Source organism: Vespula pensylvanica, chromosome 6, assembly GCF_014466175.1.
Source record: "Vespula pensylvanica isolate Volc-1 chromosome 6, ASM1446617v1, whole genome shotgun sequence".
In the NCBI taxonomy this organism is placed as follows: domain Eukaryota; kingdom Metazoa; phylum Arthropoda; class Insecta; order Hymenoptera; family Vespidae; genus Vespula; species Vespula pensylvanica.
Window position 1 is genome coordinate 2,560,367 of NC_057690.1, and position 20,692 is coordinate 2,581,058.

At 39.4% G+C, this 20,692-nt stretch overlaps 1 protein-coding gene across 1 annotated transcript in view; it reads left to right on the top strand.

Moving 5' to 3' along the window:
• Nucleotides 1-20,692, top strand: part of LOC122629885 (la-related protein Larp4B-like) — a 138,336-nt gene that overhangs the window by 59,916 nt on the left and 57,728 nt on the right. The window contains exon 3 of the mRNA XM_043813747.1: nt 16,007-16,109. Within this exon, the coding sequence (XP_043669682.1) occupies nt 16,007-16,109 (103 nt within the window). The remainder of the gene's footprint in view (nt 1-16,006; nt 16,110-20,692) is intronic.

The window sequence follows — 20,692 nt, forward strand, 5'->3', positions numbered from 1 at the left end:
GCGAGGCGCACCCTCATATTTCACGAATGTTTTGACGTCTGCTTCGTAAGCATCCGCCTTCGTAAGGGTGAATCGACGACGGCCAACGAACAAAAGAGAAAAGAAAAGGGAACGGTACTCTTGACGCCGTCGTAAAACCGCACTGGCTCTTTCTCGAAATTGGGTCAAATCGACAATATCGCGATAGACTCCGTTCGTGGTTCTCGTATTTCTCATTTTTTATCGAGATATTTAGGTTGACGTTGATATCACGTCGATGATTCTTAAGTATATCTCCCGCCACCCGTTACCTATTGTATCATCATGAATTACGCAAGGAAACTCGCTAAGATCGATTTATATCGTATTTTTAACAATAACCAAAAGAATTCCCAAGTATTAAATTGCAGTTTTTGAAGTTTTTTACCAGTCATTTATATATATATATATTTTCGACGTTATTAAGATCACAACGACGTTGCATTACCGACCAGTAGGATCAACCGATCTCTCTCTCTCCTTCTCTCGATCATCGCTGATCGACTCACAAAGAAAGTCAGAGTGCTGGATACCTAAAGAGATCACTGGGAATGGAAGAAAGAAGAAGTGATTATGCGATCTCCTTGGGATCCACCACTTTATTCCCCTTTCCTCTCTCCTTTCTTCGGTCTCTTCTCATTCCCGACCTCGACCCTTCGAATGTGTCCTTTCTTTCTTTCTTTCTTTCCTTCCTTCTTTCTTTCTTTCTTTCTTTCTTTCTCTCTCTTTCTCTCCCTCTCTCATACACGCTCGCGTTCGCGAAGTCATTCGACTAACATTTTGTCACGTCATTTCCCGTAATGCGATATACTATAGTACATATCGAGCGAAATCTCGAGCATCATTCCGTGGCTATTAATCTATTGGCAGGACTCCAAGGGCAATGCACTTCCTGATATACATATTCAACGACGGTGGGCCTGTGCATAGGGATCCTCGAACGATTCGAGACGAGTAATCGCGCGAAAGAGAGCTCTTTCCTGTTCTCCTAACGATCGATCGATCCTCGAGTAGTCGTGCTCCTTAGAACGAGATGCAAAAGACGAACGAACGTATCCAAGAGATTCATGACATCCTTCGATAGTCGACACGATCGTCATTAGAAATCACAAAGGGTAAGATATTTTTATCTCGATGTTTTCTTTTTTCTTTTCTTCGACTATCGTTGTTCGCGAACCTTGAAAATCATCGTACATATTCGTTCGTTTTATCAATTTTTTATCTTTTATTTATTTATTTATTTATTTATTTATTTTTTTTTATAAAGATCGGATCGTAGAGATAGAAAGTATAAAAAAGAAAATAAAAGAAAAAGAAAATGGCCGATGATTTCGACGTCTCGACTTTCGCGTGACACATTGATACCACCTACGAGAAAACTAGCTTAGATCCTCGCGACTACAATATTTTCTTCTCGAAATTATACACAAGCGAGCACCCTTCTTGCCTGTTGCGTGCAAGTGACTTCGATCGAAGAAAGGAGGTGGAGTCGCTTGAGGGTAAACTTCTTACGTCGCGTACAACAGAGCCATTTTGTAAGCTCTAAGTCGATAAGCTCCGCTCGAATTATACCGTTAACTCGACGAGTCTTTTACGTACTCAGGCAATTAGGTCACTGCTTCTCCTCTACAGTTAAAGATTTGTAAAGCTCGTGTTTCTTAATAAAAAAAAAAAAAAAAAAAAGAAATGAAAAGAAAAGAAAAGAGAAGAAAGAAAAAGGAAACTAAAGAACAAAAACTACGTAGCCCCTAGCCAATTCCTTTGAAAGTTACGACGTATCGTCCACGACGTAAAGGCGTTCGTAAAAAGGTCCGTTACAGGTCGTCGAGATGGTATCATGAATTCTATTCCAGGAACGTCGCGTTGCGGCTGTATATATCATAAAAATTGGAGGTCTCTCGTAGGTGGCTCGATGGAAACAATGTATCCCTTCGGGGCAGTCCAGCTTCGATCGGAAATAAGATCTTGGATCGAGCAAACTCGAAAAAGCTCGATCCTCTGTATACAGCCATATATATATACACACACATATATATACATCTATATATCTATATATTATATGTGGAATATGTCGGTATTATATATGAAATACTTGTATATGTAAATTCGTGTAAAATATATATATATATATATACACACACATATATATAAAAGAAGTGTGCTGTATGAATGCTGTACGTATACCAATATCTGGCGGGATATTTATGAAGATTTGGGAAGAATGGAGGATGATCCGCATCTGCCGCGCCATTAGCCTTAGCTACCCACGTCAGGGCCGTAGCTGGGGGCGCCAGGTGTGACCTCCTCGGATCTCTAATGACGCGCCGTGATAATCCGAAGCAGCACAAGCGATGCCAGGACGAGACGGATATATAGCCGAAGAGATTGATATGCCTCGTTGAAGAGCAGACTGATAGCTCGAAAATGCCGTCTCTTTCCCTTTTTTACTCCCATCCCCCTTTCGACTCTCTTTTCCCTCTTCTTCTTTTACCAGAGTTCTCTCTCGCTCTTTTTCTCTAGCCTACTCGAAGGGTCTTCACGATTTTTCCCGCAGCCTCGATTCCAGCCACTGACGAATGATCCGGTGATTAAAGCGAGAAAGATAGAAAGAGAGAAAAAGAGAATCAGAAGAGAGAGAGAGAGAGAGAGAGAGAGAGAGAGAGAGAGAACCGGACAATGGGGATTTAAAGCGTTTTTTCTCCCTAGAGTTTACTACTCGTTCACGCGAAGGGCCTGAAAGCAAAATTAATTGCGCGTAACTCGTTATCCCGTCGTACCTTTTAATATGTTATTATTCGTTATAACTAGACACTCTACGGACGAGCATGAGTATGAAAAAGAAAAAGAGAAAGCGAGAGAGAGAGAGAGAGAGAGAGAGAGAGAGAGAGAGAGAGAGAGAAAGAGAGCGATTATTTGTAACAGTCGACTATTCTGATATCTCGAACGTGAATTACGTTCGATGAAAATGGAGACCAGTGGGATTTGTATTGCTTGTTATAATATATAATAATGGATTAATTAATTTTACCTGCATATTCTTCTCGATGATACTTTACTATAATGAAATCACAATGTAACGTTTCTAAAGTTTCTCTTTTGACTCCATTGATCTGTCCGATAGAAAAGAAGACTTTTAGAGGAGAGATCATGTTTCGAAGAGTAAGATTTTCAAGGCTAGGTGCGGACGTGTTAACTGGAGGGTGATCGATGAGTAGATTACTCGTTGGTCCACGGATGTCAGGAACAAGCGTTCTCAGGTGAAAAAAAGGAGTGAAAGAAAAAAGATCTTCCTCATACTACTCGTTTCCTCATACATGTATATATATATATATATATATATATATATATATATAAACATATACATGTTACATATGTACGTAAATATGTACTAATGGTGTACTCTTACACGGTCTCGTTTGTTGGTGCGAGCGAGGCTAAGCGTAAGAGGAATTTCACCTACAACCTTTCGACGTCGAGGCTGTGCGCCAAGGTTTGGAGAGGACCTTGTTATTAATCACGACGCTGCCATCTCCCAGAGCAACGTTCGCTCGTTAACCAGGGGGTTGGTGGGTCTAGAAGGGGGTTTTCTCTCTCTCTCTCTATCTCTCTGCACAACCAGAAAGAGAGAAAGAGAACATCGATGGTAGTCGCGGGGTACGGAGATGATGGCCATCTCTTAATTACTTCCGCGCCAATTAACACCGCCTCGAATAAAGAAGGGGCTACTCGAGCACCAATGGGAGTTCAGTTCTGAAAAATGCCGGTTTGCCTGGAAAGTACCGATTTACTACCAACGTGTAGTTATGTACTTAATAACGTAAGCATGGATTTTTGCTTTACAAAATCGACCAGTTCCTCTTCTTTTTTTTTCTTTTTATTTCTATCGAATTCTTTTTTTCTTCTTTTTTCTTTATAGGGACATATATATATATATATATATATATATATATATATATATACCGATATCTTTCGCGGGAACGTATATGTGAATAATTGTCCAAAATATAATAATAAAGTGAATTATTATTCGGTAGATTTTATCGATACATTTCCAGTAATAGTAACAATGAACCATGGAAGAAAATAAACTGGTCACGTTCGTAGGAGTTTGGTAGATTCGAACAGGGCTCAAGAGTGGCGAGAGAAGCTAAGATAGCCAGAAGGGATCAGCTGTGGTTTTCCGAAAGTGGAGTCTCATGGGAAGTCAATCAACCGGCCTTTCTTTGGCCCTTCGCGAAGGGGGTGACTTGAGATCGAAGAAAATTCCGTTTGGCTAAGCACGTCGATACTTAGGTACTACTATCTCTCCACCATCGTATAGATACTATTCTCTACATTACAAGAATTTTTATACTGCCCAAAATATATATATATATATATATATATATATATATATATATATAGTCGTACGTTCAGATAATAATCTGAGCATGAAGAAGCGTGCCTCTATTAACTTATCAAAGAGTACACGTCGCGTGTCTCCGGCTTAGGTAGGTCGCGTGTGCAGGTGTAATTCACGAGCCGGTTATAAAACGTTACCTACGGAAATACGTCTACATAAGCTTATTAAAAGGAGCTCGAAAAAAGAGAGAGAAAAACAGAGAAAGGGAGACAGAAAGAAAGAAAGAGAGAGAGAGAGAGAGAGAGAGAGAGAGAGAGAGAGAAAGAGAGAGAGAGAAAGAGGGAAGTTAGTAAATTTATATTTTTTATAAAAGAAAGAAGAGAGAATGTTCGTAACAGGAAAATCAGCATCCACACTTCCTCTCTCCCTTTCTCTTTTGTAGACTGTCAGCATAATAAAGGTTAGCCATGGCACATACCACGATGGACGATGAAACAACGCGCGTGGCCACAGGATGATACGGAGAGAGAAAGAGACAGAGAGAGAGAGAGAGAGAGAGAGAGAGAGAGAGAGAGAGAGATAGACAAAGATGGAGATAGAGAGAAAGGGGTTGGTTAGAGGATATAGCGATATTACAGGATATGACGATCGTCTCTGTCCTTGTCTGTGTGTCTATGTACGCGTTCAAAGGGGGCGGTTCGCAAAGCAGTGTGTGCACGGCAAGTAGAGGGTGAATTGAGCGTAGACACGAGCTCGTACTAGTAGTAGTGGAGATGATGGTGGTGGTGCTGATGGTGGTGGTGGTAGTGGTGACGAGGGTGGGGTGAGGTTTGGTCGGACGACGTGGGTGGGGAGGGTCGGCGATTGGCATTTAATTAGCGGCCGGATGACCGCCGCCGCCTCCGGATCAATACGCCGCCGCTGGGGCCAGTGTGCAGAAGGCAGCGATCCCCTTTCGACCCTCTCTTCACCTCCTCCTACTCTACCTCCACGTCCATCTCCTTCGTCCTCTTCCGTCCTCCTCCTCCTCCTCCTCCTCCCCCTCCTCCTCTTCCTCTTCTTCGTCCTCCACCTCTTTCTCCAACCCCACCATTTCTCCCTCTTGTCCACCTCCTTTTCCTACTTTCCACTTACCCCTTTGCCGAGTTCACCAAACCCTTTTCCACCCTTCATCCCAGCCCATTCTTCGATGGTGGCTGCCTGGGATGAGGCAGAACGACGAGAAAACGAACGGACCGAGAGCTTTCCGCCACTCTCCTACTACCATTTCTATATCTATCTATCTATCTATCTGTCTGTCTATCTATCTATCTATCTATCTATCTATCTATCTATCTATCTATCTCTCTCTTTCTTTCTCGTTCTCTCTTTCTCTCTCTCTCTTTCTCCTTTTGCTCCTTACCGTAACCCCGTGACCCCGGCCACCACGTGCGGGGAATATCCGGAAGCACTTGGCCAGAATAAAGCGAATCCACGCTAAGTGCCGCGGATCCTTTCGACCCTATCCTTTCGAACTGGACAGAATTTCGACGGATGAGTCTCGATCGCTATCTTTTCTTCTCTTTTTTTTCCCTTCTCTCTTTCTCTCTCTTTTTTATTCCGTTTTGTCCTGAAAGTACGATATTATTTCTTTGAGAAAAAAATTCGTACATTTGTTGGCGATGAATTTAAAGTCATTAAGTATGTTTCAATGGAATTATTTTTTAGAAAAAAAGGTAAAGAGAAGAATGAGAAAGAAAATGAATGAAACACAAAAATGATTTCGTTCGTTTATCGTACACTCGATTGTTATTTTAAACATCGTGTTATGAAAAAAACACATTCGAGGAATATTCTTTATGGAATATTCTTTTTCTCAGCATCCTGAAGTGTAAATCGATCCAATGCCGACGTTTTCCTTTCGCTCTCGTTCGGCCAAGAGTTAATCACGGTAAACAGACTTCATTGTTCCATAAGGTATGTGTAAAAAGAGCATAGGGCGACGTCGGACACGGTACTCGTGCCAAATCAGTGTTTATGCTTAAAATTATGGCAGCTCGAGTAACAGCCTTTGGATATAAAGCCGCCAAACGGTTCTCATTCTTTCTCGTTTGCCTATCACGAATGTTCTTTTTCGAATGATATACGAATGATATCAACGAATTTTCACGTAATATTTATCTTCATTAAATTCGAGCTTTATCCAATAGTCAATTAATACAGATCATTTTTTCCACGATATCAACATTTCTTTCCATGTAATTCGTACAATAAACTGACCATGTATGTATATACGTGTATATATATATATATATATATATATATATATATATATATATATACACGTATATGGATGTATTAACATATGGACACACACACACATATGGATGTATTAACTTAGTTAATTAAAATTTAGTTATTAAAAAATTTACACAGAGACATACGAAAACACACACGTATACTTAGTGAACTTTGGAAACGTTTCATTGTATTATCGCATACTCTTGATAAATGAAACTTTTATTCATTTCGAATTCTCCAAATGGTAAACTGAATTAAAAGTGATCGTATTACAGATTGGATTTAACAAAATTTCAAATCCTTCAATCAAAAATAACGTAGACCCGAACGAATCGTTTAAATATCGTTTAAACGGAGCACCCCTGCCGTTCAGGCCTCTTCCCTCCAACAGAGAGCGCGCCTCGTTGTTTCTCAAGGAGTGTATAAAATACGGGACTTGTTAACAATGTTCGCACCTACACAAGAATATTTTCGCGCGAGTATGTATGTACATGTTAGCTGGTCACCATCGTAAATGCGAAGTGGAGACTGGAAGAAGGGGCCCCTTTCGGCGACTGTGACCTTCGGCCTGAGATCCTACGAAGATATTTTATTCCCCGTAGGATTTTTACGAGCCGATATATCACACATCGAGCTGGGCCCAACGGGGTTGGACGTTATGCTTTTGCGCTAAGAAGATACTCTGGGGTGCGATGCACCACTACTACAACAATGATCATCCTCTTTGCCGCCTTTCCCATGTTATGTTTCTCTCTCTCTCTCTCTCTCTCTCTCTCTCTCTTTCTCATACACACACCCACACAATCGTTCCCTCGCTTGTTTCTTCATACTCCTCCTTTGGGTCCTGAAAGACACTAATACATACTCGTAAGCTCTCTTACATTCTCTTACATTCTTGTAGGTACATACGTATGTAGCCACGCTTATTCTCGAGAAATGCACGAAAGACGGGCTCGCCTTCGAGACGTTCATAACTCACTTGGTCTGCTTCCTAAGGATAATGTAGACTGCGAGAAGAGCGCGATAAACAGGCCGCTATATACGTATTACTTATTGATGGAATAATAATAACGTGTAAGTTGGCTCGGAGTTAAGAAATCGATATACTTTGATTTTGTTTTTTCTCTTTCTTTTTTATTTTTCTACTATCTGTTTGTTTAAAGATCGATGTTACCGTTTATTAATCTCGATTTCTTTGTTAATACGAACATTTCTCAGTTGGTATTATTATCTTCGTTCAAACTTCATTGCCTGAGAATTTCTAACGGATAAATATAAAAAGCTTGATAATTGTTTGATTGAGAAAAAAAAAAAATAAAGATAATGATTAAAAAAAAAAAAAAAAGAGAGATATTGACAGCCCTTCGATCGTGGTAGAGTACGTTGACCTACCACGAAAGTTCATCGAAGTAAGTTACTCGTAACAGTAACAGGAGATATTCAACAACCGATAAATACCAATCGAATGTGGCAGGTCTTGAAAAAAAAAAAAGAAAACAAAAAAAGAAAAGAAAACAAAAAGAAAAGGCGCGCTTATCCTAGCGAATAATCGTAGTTCGCCTTCGTTAATACTAAGCGAAGGTCGAACGTGTTCGAAAGGTTATTGGGCGTTGGCAATACGAGCATGAAAGCCCGAAAAGGGTTCGTAGTCACGAGGTATCGTCGAAATAGTCATCGGCGAGCGTTAAAACGGTATTTACTCGGAAACAATGTCCCGTGTCAGAGAGCCATCAGCTGTGTGACTAAATGTAAAGAGAGAACCTAAGGACTTGCGATGATCGCGTGTGTCTCTTCATTTACGAATGAAATAGGAGAAAGAAAGAAAGAAAGAAAGAAAGAAAGAAAGAAAGAAAGAAAAAATGAAAGAATGAAAGAATGAAAAGAAAAAAAGGAAGGGAGAAAGTATCTAGCTAGGATCGAGCGTCGAGTGTCGCCGTCACGATCCTCGAACGAAGAGAAAAAAAAAATAAAGAAGAAGACTCGGTAGGGAACTTGAATCTTTACAGTGGCGGGCGGCCATTACGCCATTACGGTTCCTTTTCCTTTTTAACGGACGGGCACCACACGAGACGTACGACGACGGCGCAAGGTGTGGCCGTCACGATGAAAAGTCAGCCCAGCGAACGGTGTGTGCTGCTCGTATAGCTAGACAATACACCGGATCGATCCCTCCCCGTGAGCGTGAACGAGAGGGACGGAGACCCAATCGGAAATTGCCGATGAATAGGAACGATAGATGAAAACCTGCTCTATTAAAATGTCTAGTCATTTTTTTTTCTTTCTCTCTTTTTTTTTTTTTTTATTTTTTATTTTCTCTTTTCTGTTTTTTTTCGGCGGCGCTCCTCGACGAAGAATCTCTGGACCCAAAGTGGATACTCCCTGCTTTCTTTGTTTTCTTCTTCTTTTTTTCTTTTTTTTCTTTCTTCCTCTTTGTCTTATACGGATTTTATCCTCTATAGACTCAAAATATTGTTATTATTTCGTTTTATATTTTTTTTCTGTTTTTTTTTATGTTTCTTCTTTCGAAAACCAAGGGTAAAGAAAAGATACACGAAAGTTTCAATACTTTTCTCATTAGATCAGATATTTGATGCATTCTTTCTATTACGAGCTGAAGATTAAAAAGAGGAACATAAATTTTAGGGGTAGATCGAGTGGGAACGAAAGCGAAAGAGAATCCTGATAATCGTCCGATTTTTTTTGAACGTGAAATTACGGAGCGTCGTAAATTTGGCTAACGCCGTCTAACCCTAGAACAAGAGGAAAAAAGAGAAAGAAAGAACAAGAGGAAAGGAAAAAAAGTCTGGAGCATCATAGGTAAATTAAAAAAGAGATCTCGCATATAATGCAAGCCGTAGTTATTAAATTTCAGAGGAGCATTAGTACGGCGCGACACCAGGAATTATCGTATTAACGGATCTCTCGGTATTGTTCTTCTTATCGCATTAAAAAGAAATCTCCGACGCGTTGCCAGACAATGAAAATCTAGCTATTTTATCCATTTGTGTGCGTGTATATCCCATATAAATCTGTGTACGTGAACATAGAATTTACTTACGCGCGTGCGCTAGCAATCGTCGTTTTATGGCTAAACTGGCGGATTAAGTTCTCCTCCTCCAACTCCACCATCTCCAACACGGTTTTTCTCGGTAGGTGGATCTAACCCCTGCTTATTTTTCGCATTGCTCGCGAGCTGTAATAATGAGATTTAAAAAGGTACCCTTCACCCGTTTCGTCTACCTGTCCACATGTAGGTATCTCCATTTTGCCGTCGAGAGGAAGAGAAAGGAAAGGGAAGGTTAGAGAGGGTGGAGAAGGACTGAGGGTAAGGGATAGGGGGAAAGAAGGGAAAGAGAAAAGAGAGACAAGTAATTTTCTACTCGTCGGAAAGGACCGAGCTATTTCCCACGAGCACAAAAAAAGAAAGGAAAAAAGAAAAAAACTCACTCGGCTTTGCGGTTTCCACAATTTTCCTAAATAATTGAGACTTACGAGCGATCTCGTTCGCCGGATGTTTAAGGCACCCATAACCCTTCGGTTAATCCTCTCGACAATTTAACGGATTAAACTTTTACCGCACGAATCCACGTGATTTTCATTGGAGATCTTTCTAAAAAAAAAAAAAAACGATCGTGATGGTAGTATTGTGTTTGCGATTACGCTTAAAAAAAAAAAAAAGAAAAAAAATAGGAAAAGGAAAAAGAAAAAAGAAGAGAAAAAACAATAAAGAAATCTTGGAAATTTGATGTAACTTACTTAGATATAGCATTGGCCATCGTGTTTCACGCTACATGGATCGTGACTGGCAATCGGGGAGTGATATTATTTCATCGGCCGGATGCGGTGGCGTAAGGGATCGGCCTGTGGAAAGAGGAGAAGCCGGAAAGTTAGCATAGCGACGTGACTTAGTACTCCTGAGGGTGTCGTCCGTCAAGTCCGTCCACCCCACGATTCCATCCCCATCCTATCCTCTATTCGAGCACACGCTCGAGAAGAGCCTTTCTTATATCGCGATATTTTGTCACAGAGTTAGAATATTTATCGTATATCACGAAAGATCCAAATAATTCGTTCCAAGAAATTCCTTTCTCATTCCCCATTGATCCCATATTTTCTACGGGTTTACGCGAACTACTACCCTTTTCTTCTTTCTTATTTCGACTCCCTTACTCGTCGACATGCCGCCACCATTCGACTATCCAAGCAGTTAATTCCGCCACATTTGAGCGTTTCCCGTTCTAACGGGCAGATATATATCACACAAATTGCCATTGTGGTTGCGACAATATGCTAAATACACGGTACGATATATACGAACACTGGCTGTTAGCATTTCGTTATGTTTCAGGACCGAGGGCCGTTATACGCCCCAACGAAATCGTTTTTCTTTCGTTGAAGCGATTTTTCTTTTTCTTTTTTCTTTTCATTTTTTTTTTCCTTTTTTCAACCTGTGTGTACGTGTATCTTTACTCTTCTCGTACGACCTAACACTCTTTAAGACATTTTACCTGATAACATATATGAAACGTGATATCGATTATTAGACGATTTCAATCTCACGTAATTTGCTTAGGTATATCATTTACTTAATTCTACCCGAATATCAAGGCAATAAATCATAAGTCTTCCCTATAGATTTTTCTTTCCGAGACAACTTTCCAAGACGAAGCCAGACTTTAATACAGTTAATTAAATATAAGTAGAATTTGTGATATCGTCTTGTGCTACCCCTTTTTATGAAGAATAAAAAAGAAAATCTTTCTCTAAGAAAATTCTTTCTCTCTCTCTCTCTCTTTCTCTCTTTCTCCCTCTCTCTTTTTCTATCTTCATTGTCGGAATCCTTTTTAATTTTTAACCAACTAGTAATGAGATACGATAATTAGTTTCTTTTTTTCCTTATTCTTCTATTTTTTTTTTTTACTGTATATATGTCACCTTTTAACTAGACGATTACGTGTACACAATCTTCTCTCTGTTCTCGAACCAAAAGGGATGGCCGTTTCGTGCAAACGGTGTACGAAAAGGGATTGAGGGGGGCGGGCGGGGAAGGGGTGGGTGGTTCGAGGGCAGATCCCGAGCGAAACGCATAGGCGAGCCTAAATCCTCGAACTCATTAATGAGCTTCCATAGTCCAACACGTAGGTATATGAACGTGCAAACGGGCGGGTGGGAGCGTGCACGCACAAACTCAGTGTATCCAGCTTTATACTTGAGGTTTAATTCGCGCTGGTCAAATTAATTTGCAACGATGAACGAGTCGGTGTGTATACGCTGTTAGCAGTGCATTTCGAATCGGGAGATTAGCCCTGTTCATTAAACACGAGCGCGCGTAGAGCATATGAGCTCGCTCGACAGCTTTACTCGCGATTCTCTCTCCATCTCTATCTCTTTCTCTTTCTCGTTGCAACGAGCATATCGCATCGTTGTCCTCGAGGGCTGTCGAATTTTCGAACTTTCATTCGACGGTACCCGGTATCGTTTGAGTGGCAAGATAATCCAACGAGATATGAAAATAATGAGTATAGTTAAGATGAGTGTTCATTAAAAATTCGACTTACCCATACATCGTAAAATAATTCTACTTTAGGCTTCGGCTCGTTCATTTTAATTCATCGTTCGATCGTTATCTATATTAAGAGAAAAGTGAACTATATCTATTCACGATTTTTTTTCCCTCCTTTTTCTTTCTTTCTTTCTTTCTTTCTTTCTTTTTTTTTTTTTTTTTTTTTTTGACGAGACTGCACCTCCACTCCGCATTTTCCGTAATGTGTGAAAAATTATCTATACAAAATTGTGGGTTCTAGGAGAGCATACGCGAGATAGATCGTATACGGAGATAAGTGTAAATACGGGACAGATAATAGTGAAAAAAGATGTTAATTTAGATAGTTGCATTATACGCGGGACTGTTCTCATAATGTGTGTTCCATGGTGGCCATTGTTTTGATATTATTAATAATTAGTAAATAGCGATTGGATAGCCACGGCGTCATTGAATGAAAATCTCGTGTAACCCGCCTAAGCTATGCTTGCACAATTAATTATCGGATTTGGATATATTGTAATATTTCATACTCGATTTACATACGCTTATGCGCATGCGTATATATATATATATATATATATATATATATATATATACACATGTATATATACACAAAATGAAAGATTTCTGAGCGTTTCACGTTTGCGTAATTTCTATTTACAGATTGATCGGGATTAACAAATTTAATTTTCACGCCTATTTACGCTATGCTAGTTAAATAAATAATATATATATATACGATTGAACTGAATTCTATTCTTAATCGAAGGTTTTGTGAACAATTTCGAAAGTTTTGATACTGGTTGTTCATCAAACCGACGAATCTTTAGGACACGGCGATCGATCATTAAAAGCATACGATGGCCGAAATCGAACGACGATACGGACGCCCTTTCAAAGTGACGACCGTGTAGAATGAACAACAAAAAGGCCGGCTGCTACGCCGTTCAAACGCTAATTCCGGCACGCGTGCCGCGAGTCTTCTTTAAACTGTGCGCGAAATACACAATGAAAAGCGCGTGTAACGCTCGTGTGGGCAACTTCCATCGATAATTCCGCGAAATTTTTCTTCACGAATTACCTTATACTCTTATCTCACATTTTTGCACGATAACATTATATTTCCAATGATTAAAAATATTTTCTTTATAAAATTTATACGTGTTCGTTCATAAATCAAATTATTAAAGAGTAAAAATAATATTCTCCAATAAGATTCATTCGGTGGTTTAAAATTATAATTTAACCGAGACACTTTAATGTTTATCTCGAAAATTTTCTCAAGATTCTATTTTTAATAACGTGATATGGCTAATAGATTATATCGAACGCTAGAAGCATTTATTTAAATGAAACAAAGTGCGAACAAATAAGACCTTTCATTACAGATTTCAAGAGGCAACAATGAATACAAACATAATCCCCGATCGATTTTGATGCACACGATTTCATTTTAAATACAAATGTTCAAACGAGTAGTCGACTTTTTTACGAACAAGAATTTTTGACAAAGAAACTTGATTTTCTTTAAGAAACAAAAACAAATCGTGTCAGGAAACGCATTTCTTATTTCTTCGACGATAATTTACGTAGGAAGAAAAGATTGTTTTCTTCCAAATGTAAACCGACTCCTCGTTTAGATGTTCATCTTTGAAATAAGTCGTTGTTGATAAAAATCTGTCAAGTATTACGCTTGGATTCTTTGTTGGCGTAAACCATTATAAAAGCAAGAGTAGTGAGCAGCCTTAAGGAGGCCGCATTAAGCAGAAGCGAGATGATAAAACGGCGTGGCGTCATAACCGGCAATAAATGTTTCGTAGCTCGTAAAAGCGTTATTGCCTTGTGTGTTGCGCGTTATAGGCTCGCGCGTTTACCACGCGTACGAAGGGGATGCAAAGAAGCCGGGCGAAGAGGAGGAGACGGTGGCTTCTCGAAACATAATACTTCATGGAGTATAGGCACGAAAAAGGAAAGGAGCAACGCAAGGTGTAGTCGACTACTACTTGAGACTTGCTCCGAAGTAGCAAGAGACTCTCGCGACTCTCCGGTCTTCCGTGTAATTCGAGAAACTATATAATACATCGGCGTCACGCCATTTACGTATACTAGCACGATAAATCATATAAGCGATATGCCGTGTGAAAAGTCAGATAGAACGATGAGCAGTCTACTATTACTATTACTACTACTACTACGACTAGCGTTTTTCTTCTTTTTTTCGTTTTTGTTTATTAAAAAAAAAAAAGGGAATCTCTTTTCTTGTTTTATTTCATTTATTTATATATTTATTATCTTTTAATTAATATCGATCGATCGTGAAGCATCGGACGTTGCGAGGAATTAATTTTTCTTTGACTTTTTTTTTCCTTTTAATTTTTTGTTTACACGAACAAAATTAATTTTTATGTCAGGGATAATGTTTTAAGTATCAATTTACTTTGGCAGTAAGCTTTCGTGATACATAGGTAGATATATAAAAAATAATGCACCCTGTAAGAAGAGTTAATCGTTCGGAAATGTTTCGAAGAAATGTTCAAAATATATTCCGCTCGAGTCTTTTGGTGTCGAGTTACCTTCGGGGTACGAAAGTTATCAGGCTCGTTATATTCGAATATGTGATATAAGTTTGATGTAAGAAACAGGCACAAGGTATATTCCGAAAAGCTACCAGAGGTAAGTTTGCTGTATAGCGCGCACACAACGTTACTTTCGAAATTTAGCTTACGAGCGTCTTTCTCTCCCCTACACGTTAATATCGCCCATATAATCTGTCGCCATTTCGAATAAATAACCCGCGGTGAGGCTAATAAAATTCGTCGCCTGTTAAATTTTGTCGATCTCTTAAACGTTCTCGTTTCCAGCGAACAGTGTCAAAATATTTCCAGGCTGTAAGCTTTCGCGGTGCCATGGGATACTGTCTATATAAAGACACATGGCCAAGGAAGGTGCGTATGCGTCGCTTCATTTGTCTTTATATTAACGCCTTGCGCGAGTTTGCAAAAGAGTTTTAGCTCTGGTGTCTTCGTTCGGTGCTCTTATATCGATCCGTTCGTTTTTTATGAACTCATCTGGAATTTTATGAACGGGAAACAACAACGACTAACAATATTTTTTATTTAAGGAATTATATAACTAGTTGAGTAATAATAATTAATCGATTGAAACGAACATTTTTGAAAATAAAAATAAAAAAATGTTCAAAGTTCAAATTTCTCTTATCATTTTTACACCACGAAGTTTAACACTTTTATAGATATTTAAATAAAAATGCAGAGAGTTAACCGTTTGGTACATAAAGCGATACCGATGCCCGCACTTTCTTTCACCCGAGGCCAGGATTGGATGGTGGCTCCCAAGGGGTTAATTTCGTAGCGAAGGGCGGAAAATATTCACGGTTCCTTAAAATCCGACGAGGCCGTCTCTTACGAGCTTTCTCTAGGGTGGCGTTATGCCAAACGGTCACTCGAAAAATATCATACCTTCCTACCCTTTTTTTTTTCGTTTCTTTCTTATCTCCTTCCCCTTGGCAAATATTCTTTAATCCGCGTCAAACTGTCCGACATATTCTCCTATAATCGAGAAAATAAGTTAAAATTGTAAAATATAGAAGAGGATGTCAAACTATAAATAATCGGGACGACAAATTTTATTTAAATTATTAATGGCATAAAAGAGCGTTTATAACCTTTTGATCGACAATAATTAATTAATTTTCTATTAGAAACAAAAAAAAAACAGTTTTATAAAACCAATCGTTTTTAAACGAACGTAACCCTTGAAACCTTCGCATTATTAATCATTTATTTTTTATTTATTTACAGTCTATAAGATGTACCGTCACTGGCTGTACCTGCGAGTCTTTTACTCCTGGCAAACGTCATCTTCGTTATTGCGGAAAATGTCATCACGGATGGGTGCCGCACGGTGAGTTTATTCTAGGAACTTTATTATAATTTTCTTTAAGTACCTTAGACACGTAGAAACGTCGAATAAATTTAAGTTATTTTTCTCGAAATTGAAGGATAGGTATTCTGAAAAAGAAACTCTTGTATTTCACTCGCGAGTCGCGTGCGCACGGTTAAACGCAAATTTTCCTACTGTCAGCATACTTCATCCCGCGAGGCCCTCAGGGACGAAATTCAATTTTCCAGCGATGACCAGTGCCATTCATTCCTTCGTCTAACTTCGTGGTCGCTACCGGCCCTTCGCTTTTTCTCATATTTTCCTTCTTTCTTTTTCCCATATAGAAACGTATATATATACACACATACGCATATATATATATATGTATGTATAGATATAAAAGTATGTACACATAGGATCGCGTATTTTATGCGCTCGTAAGTTTTTAGAATGTATTAGAAACGATCGAGGCTTGGCTTCTCGATACTCCTTGAACGTGTTCGAAAAGTGTATATACACGTGCGTTATGCACATATACGTCAAAGGACGATCTACCGGGACTTGGATAAAGAGAGATAAAAAGAGAGAGAGAGAGAAAGAGAGAGAGAGAGTGAGAAAGAGAGAGAGAGAGAGAGAGAGAGAGAGAGAAAGAGAGAAAGAGAAGAGAAAAAGATGAGCGAGAAAAGGAAGGGAGTTTTCGGCTTGTACCGCGTTTAAAATTCCGCCTGCTTGACCCGCAATAGATTGGACGCGGCAAGGCATGGAATACATATCAATTTCGTGCCCTGCCTTAGCTCTCTTTTCTTGTCCCACGGGAAAAGCAGTTGCATTTTCCTTTACCCACTTACTCGAACGGTTCGACGTTCTTTTTCTAGAGTCTCCTCCCTTCTTTCGTAACACCGGTCATCTCCTAGAAAACGTCACGCGTTGCGAGATTCGCGATCGGTCACTCGGATTTTCTTCGTGAATTATTAAACTCTCTTGATATTGTGTCTCGAATAAAGTATCACATCGAATGTCTTTGATTAATGATCGAATTTTCTCTCTTCTTCTTTTTCCTTCTATTTTTTCTTTTTTTTTTTTTTTATAGAAGGTTGATGTCTCCTCGTCTGATGATTGGAATATTAATAATGTAATAGACTATATATTATCTCTCTCTCTTTTTTTTCTATCTTTTTCTCTTTATATATATATAATTACAAATTAGTTATTCAAAAATTGTAGTTATTTCTGAATTTCGTAATATTTGTTCTTATTGATTTTCTTATGATTATTATTGATTATAATTATATATGAAATATATTCAGAGGTATACGTATATCTAATCTGTTTTCGATCTGATCATGATTATTATTTTTTTTTTTTTTTTTCCATATAGCCCGGAACTCTGAACGGATTGATCGCGACACGTCGATCCTTCTCAGAAATTTCGACATTCGTCGATCGCCAACGCGATCGTGACTTTTGAAGAACGGTGATTGTGTGTGTCGACATAGAGAGCTAGTCGCTCTCCTCGCGTCATTCATCAAAATCGTTTGGTAGAAAAGCAACAACGCCTGTAATTGCTCGAAAGTGCCAACGGTGCTATTTCTCCTTCGTTGTGTCTCGTTGATCGGACGACTTAAATTAGAAATCCCGTCAGAGATCAGTCGCACCAGTCGCTTGCCTTTGTTCAACTCACGATATATCCGAGATGTTGAATCGTCGAACAAAAAAGAGACCGAACGCTAGGGATTTTTTGCTCTTTTTCTTTTTTTATCATCGACAGAGGACGCTTAATCGAATTTGCAATTAACGTGGCGCTTATCACATCGTACATAATATCTATTAATTTTTTTTTTTTTGAAACGAACATCTTCCATAAGTCATTTATATTTCTTTTCTCTTTGCTTTTTTTCTTTCTTTGTTTCTTTTTTTTTTCTTTTCCTTTTTGAAAAACAAAATTTACAACAGAGTAAGAGATCGCATTTAAATGAACACGTCGAGTTTCGATATCTTTATAAATTTCGATAGAAACTTGCTCCGTCATGGTTCTTGCTAACGAGCTTGAGTAGAATGGAAACTTTTAGTGGTTTTTTTTCCTCTTTTCTCTTCTTTCTTTTTTACTTTTCTTATTTTCTCTTTTCTTTACTTTTTTCTTTTTTCATTTTTTTTCTCCTTTTTCTTCATTTTTCTTTTTTCTTTTCTTTTCTCTTTTTGTAAGCGTACACACGCACCGACACGTTTGAGAGCAAGTTGTGAGCTCGTAAGGAGAATCACGAGTAATACACTGACAAAGGCCTTTTTAAATTGTAATGAGCTGCCAAAGAGTGAATTATGTGCCGTCCAAGTGCCATCGAGTCCTCAGCGAACCCCATCCTATAAAACCCTACATATATACGTAAATACACGTATACCTATATTATATATATGTATGTATGTATATATATATGTGTGTTTGTGTATGTACACGTATCTGGCCTCCCCGTGGCCGCCCAGCCACCCCACGTCATGAATATATTTACATTGATCGTCCGTCTCGGCATTTTTCATTTGCCACGTCGTTGTGTCAGTCGGCCAAGTGCGCCTACTATCCCCCGGACACTTTATTTACATCGCGGGATGGGACGTGCTCGTTTCTTCAAACTTCGTGGACCACTGCCCCGTAACTTTTTCATTGAGCGAAAAAGAGAGAGAGAGAGAGAGAGAGAGAGAGAGAGAGAGAGAGAGAGAGAGAGAGAGAGAAAAGATTCGCTGTCTTTCAAATATTCGTCACGTAAAATCCCCTAGAGCAGGACAAAAAAAATGATACTTAGGTATATCGTAGAAAAGATTGACTGTTCTTTCGTCAGATAGGAAGAAAAAAAATTCTGTTCGACATCCTAACCGAATGACCAATCCACTAGGTAGTATTCCACTGGGAAGCACGTTCATATATTATAATACGAACTGTTATTCGCGGTCGTACGATTTCAGAGCTAAAAGATCGAGCGGTGATTTACTAAATGTCACGATCCATCGCTTAAGAAGCGTATAGTGTTATATGCGCGTATACACTGCAGAAATAAAGAAAGAGAGAAAGAGAGGAGAGACGGAGGTTACCGTTATATAATTGGCGTCGTGGTACACAGAAAGTAAGAAAGAGAGAAAAAGAGAGAGAGAGAGAGAGAGAGAGAGAGAGAGAGAGAGAGAGAGAGAGAGAGAGAGAGAGAGAGAGAGAGAGATAGAGCGTTTCTTTTTGTTCATGCGAAACTTTAGATGAGCGAAGAGGATACGCATACTCTGAATTCCAATATCCTTGCTTATAATATACAGAAAGCAATTTAGCTTGGCTATTGAAGTGAAATTTTCAGAAGTTCGCCTCTGGTAGTTTACGTGCCTGCGAACCGGTCATCTATTACCGTGGCTATTCTACGACGATATCCAACTGCTCTACGATATACATCCGTGCCAATTAAATGTTTTTCATTACATGGAATTCGTCTCGGGAGTAAGTCTCTTTCTATCTTTCCCTATCGGGAGCCTCCTTTATTTCGAAGGGAATAAAAAGGGTACGAACTCGTGCTCGTAAAACGTTATCGATTACGTTCCTCTATCGATATTACCAGGTAGCAGCCCTTATTACGAGCTCGTCGCATTCGCGCTTCGCGGCCTTCAGGTGAATCGATTTGCCGATCGATTTCGATATCGGTCGATCGATCGAGAGATCGATATCGAAATCGATCGTCTCGTCTGTCGTGTTCGAACGAAAGAGGCTCGATTGGTAATCGAAATCTCTTATCCCACGATGAAAGAACACTCCACTCTTATTAATTTAGTAATTTTCAATATAAATCGCGTGTTATTTTATTCCTACTTTCCTCTCCTTTAAGATATACACGTCGATTCAAACACAAATATACATACGCGCGCGTACGCACACATAAACATATACAGATAGATTTACTGTACTCTAGTAAAGAGTAGTATCCTCGGGTGTACCGTAAATTCGGAGATCTTTAAGCACCGTTATAGAAAAGGGGAGGACGGGAGAGAGGCGGGTTCATTCAATACAGGCCACTCTCGATATCGACTAGAAAAACATCGATTAGGAAAGAATGAGAGCAGGTAGCCGACAATACCCTTGAAATTCGAATTCCACGAGCTGTCTCTCTCGGTAAAGGTGGCTCGTATAGACAAAAATCGGGAACGGGGTACCATCTTTCTCTCTCTCTCTCTCTCTCTCTCTCTCTCTCTCTCTCTCTCTTTCTCTTTCTCTCTCTCTCTCTTCGTCTTCTTCTTCGTTCACGTCGAAGAGACTACGAGGATACCTACGGTGGTGATGGTAGTGAAAGGAACTACGTGGTTACGAACGGTGACAGGGTTGAAACGTAACATCTGCGCCTCCATCTGCGGCGCTCGATCGGGAAGAGGCAGCTGGAAGTTGAAGGAGGAGGAGAAGGAAAGAGCCCTGAGGCCGAGGAAGACGTCGAACTTTGGCCCAGGTCTCACCGGTGCGTATAATAAATCATTAAAAAGGCGTAGCCCGAAGTGACACACTCGCCACGGTGTTCTCAATAAACTCTGGCGAACGCGGGCGCGCGCTCGCCAGAACTCACATATACAATCTAGACTGTAAATTATAA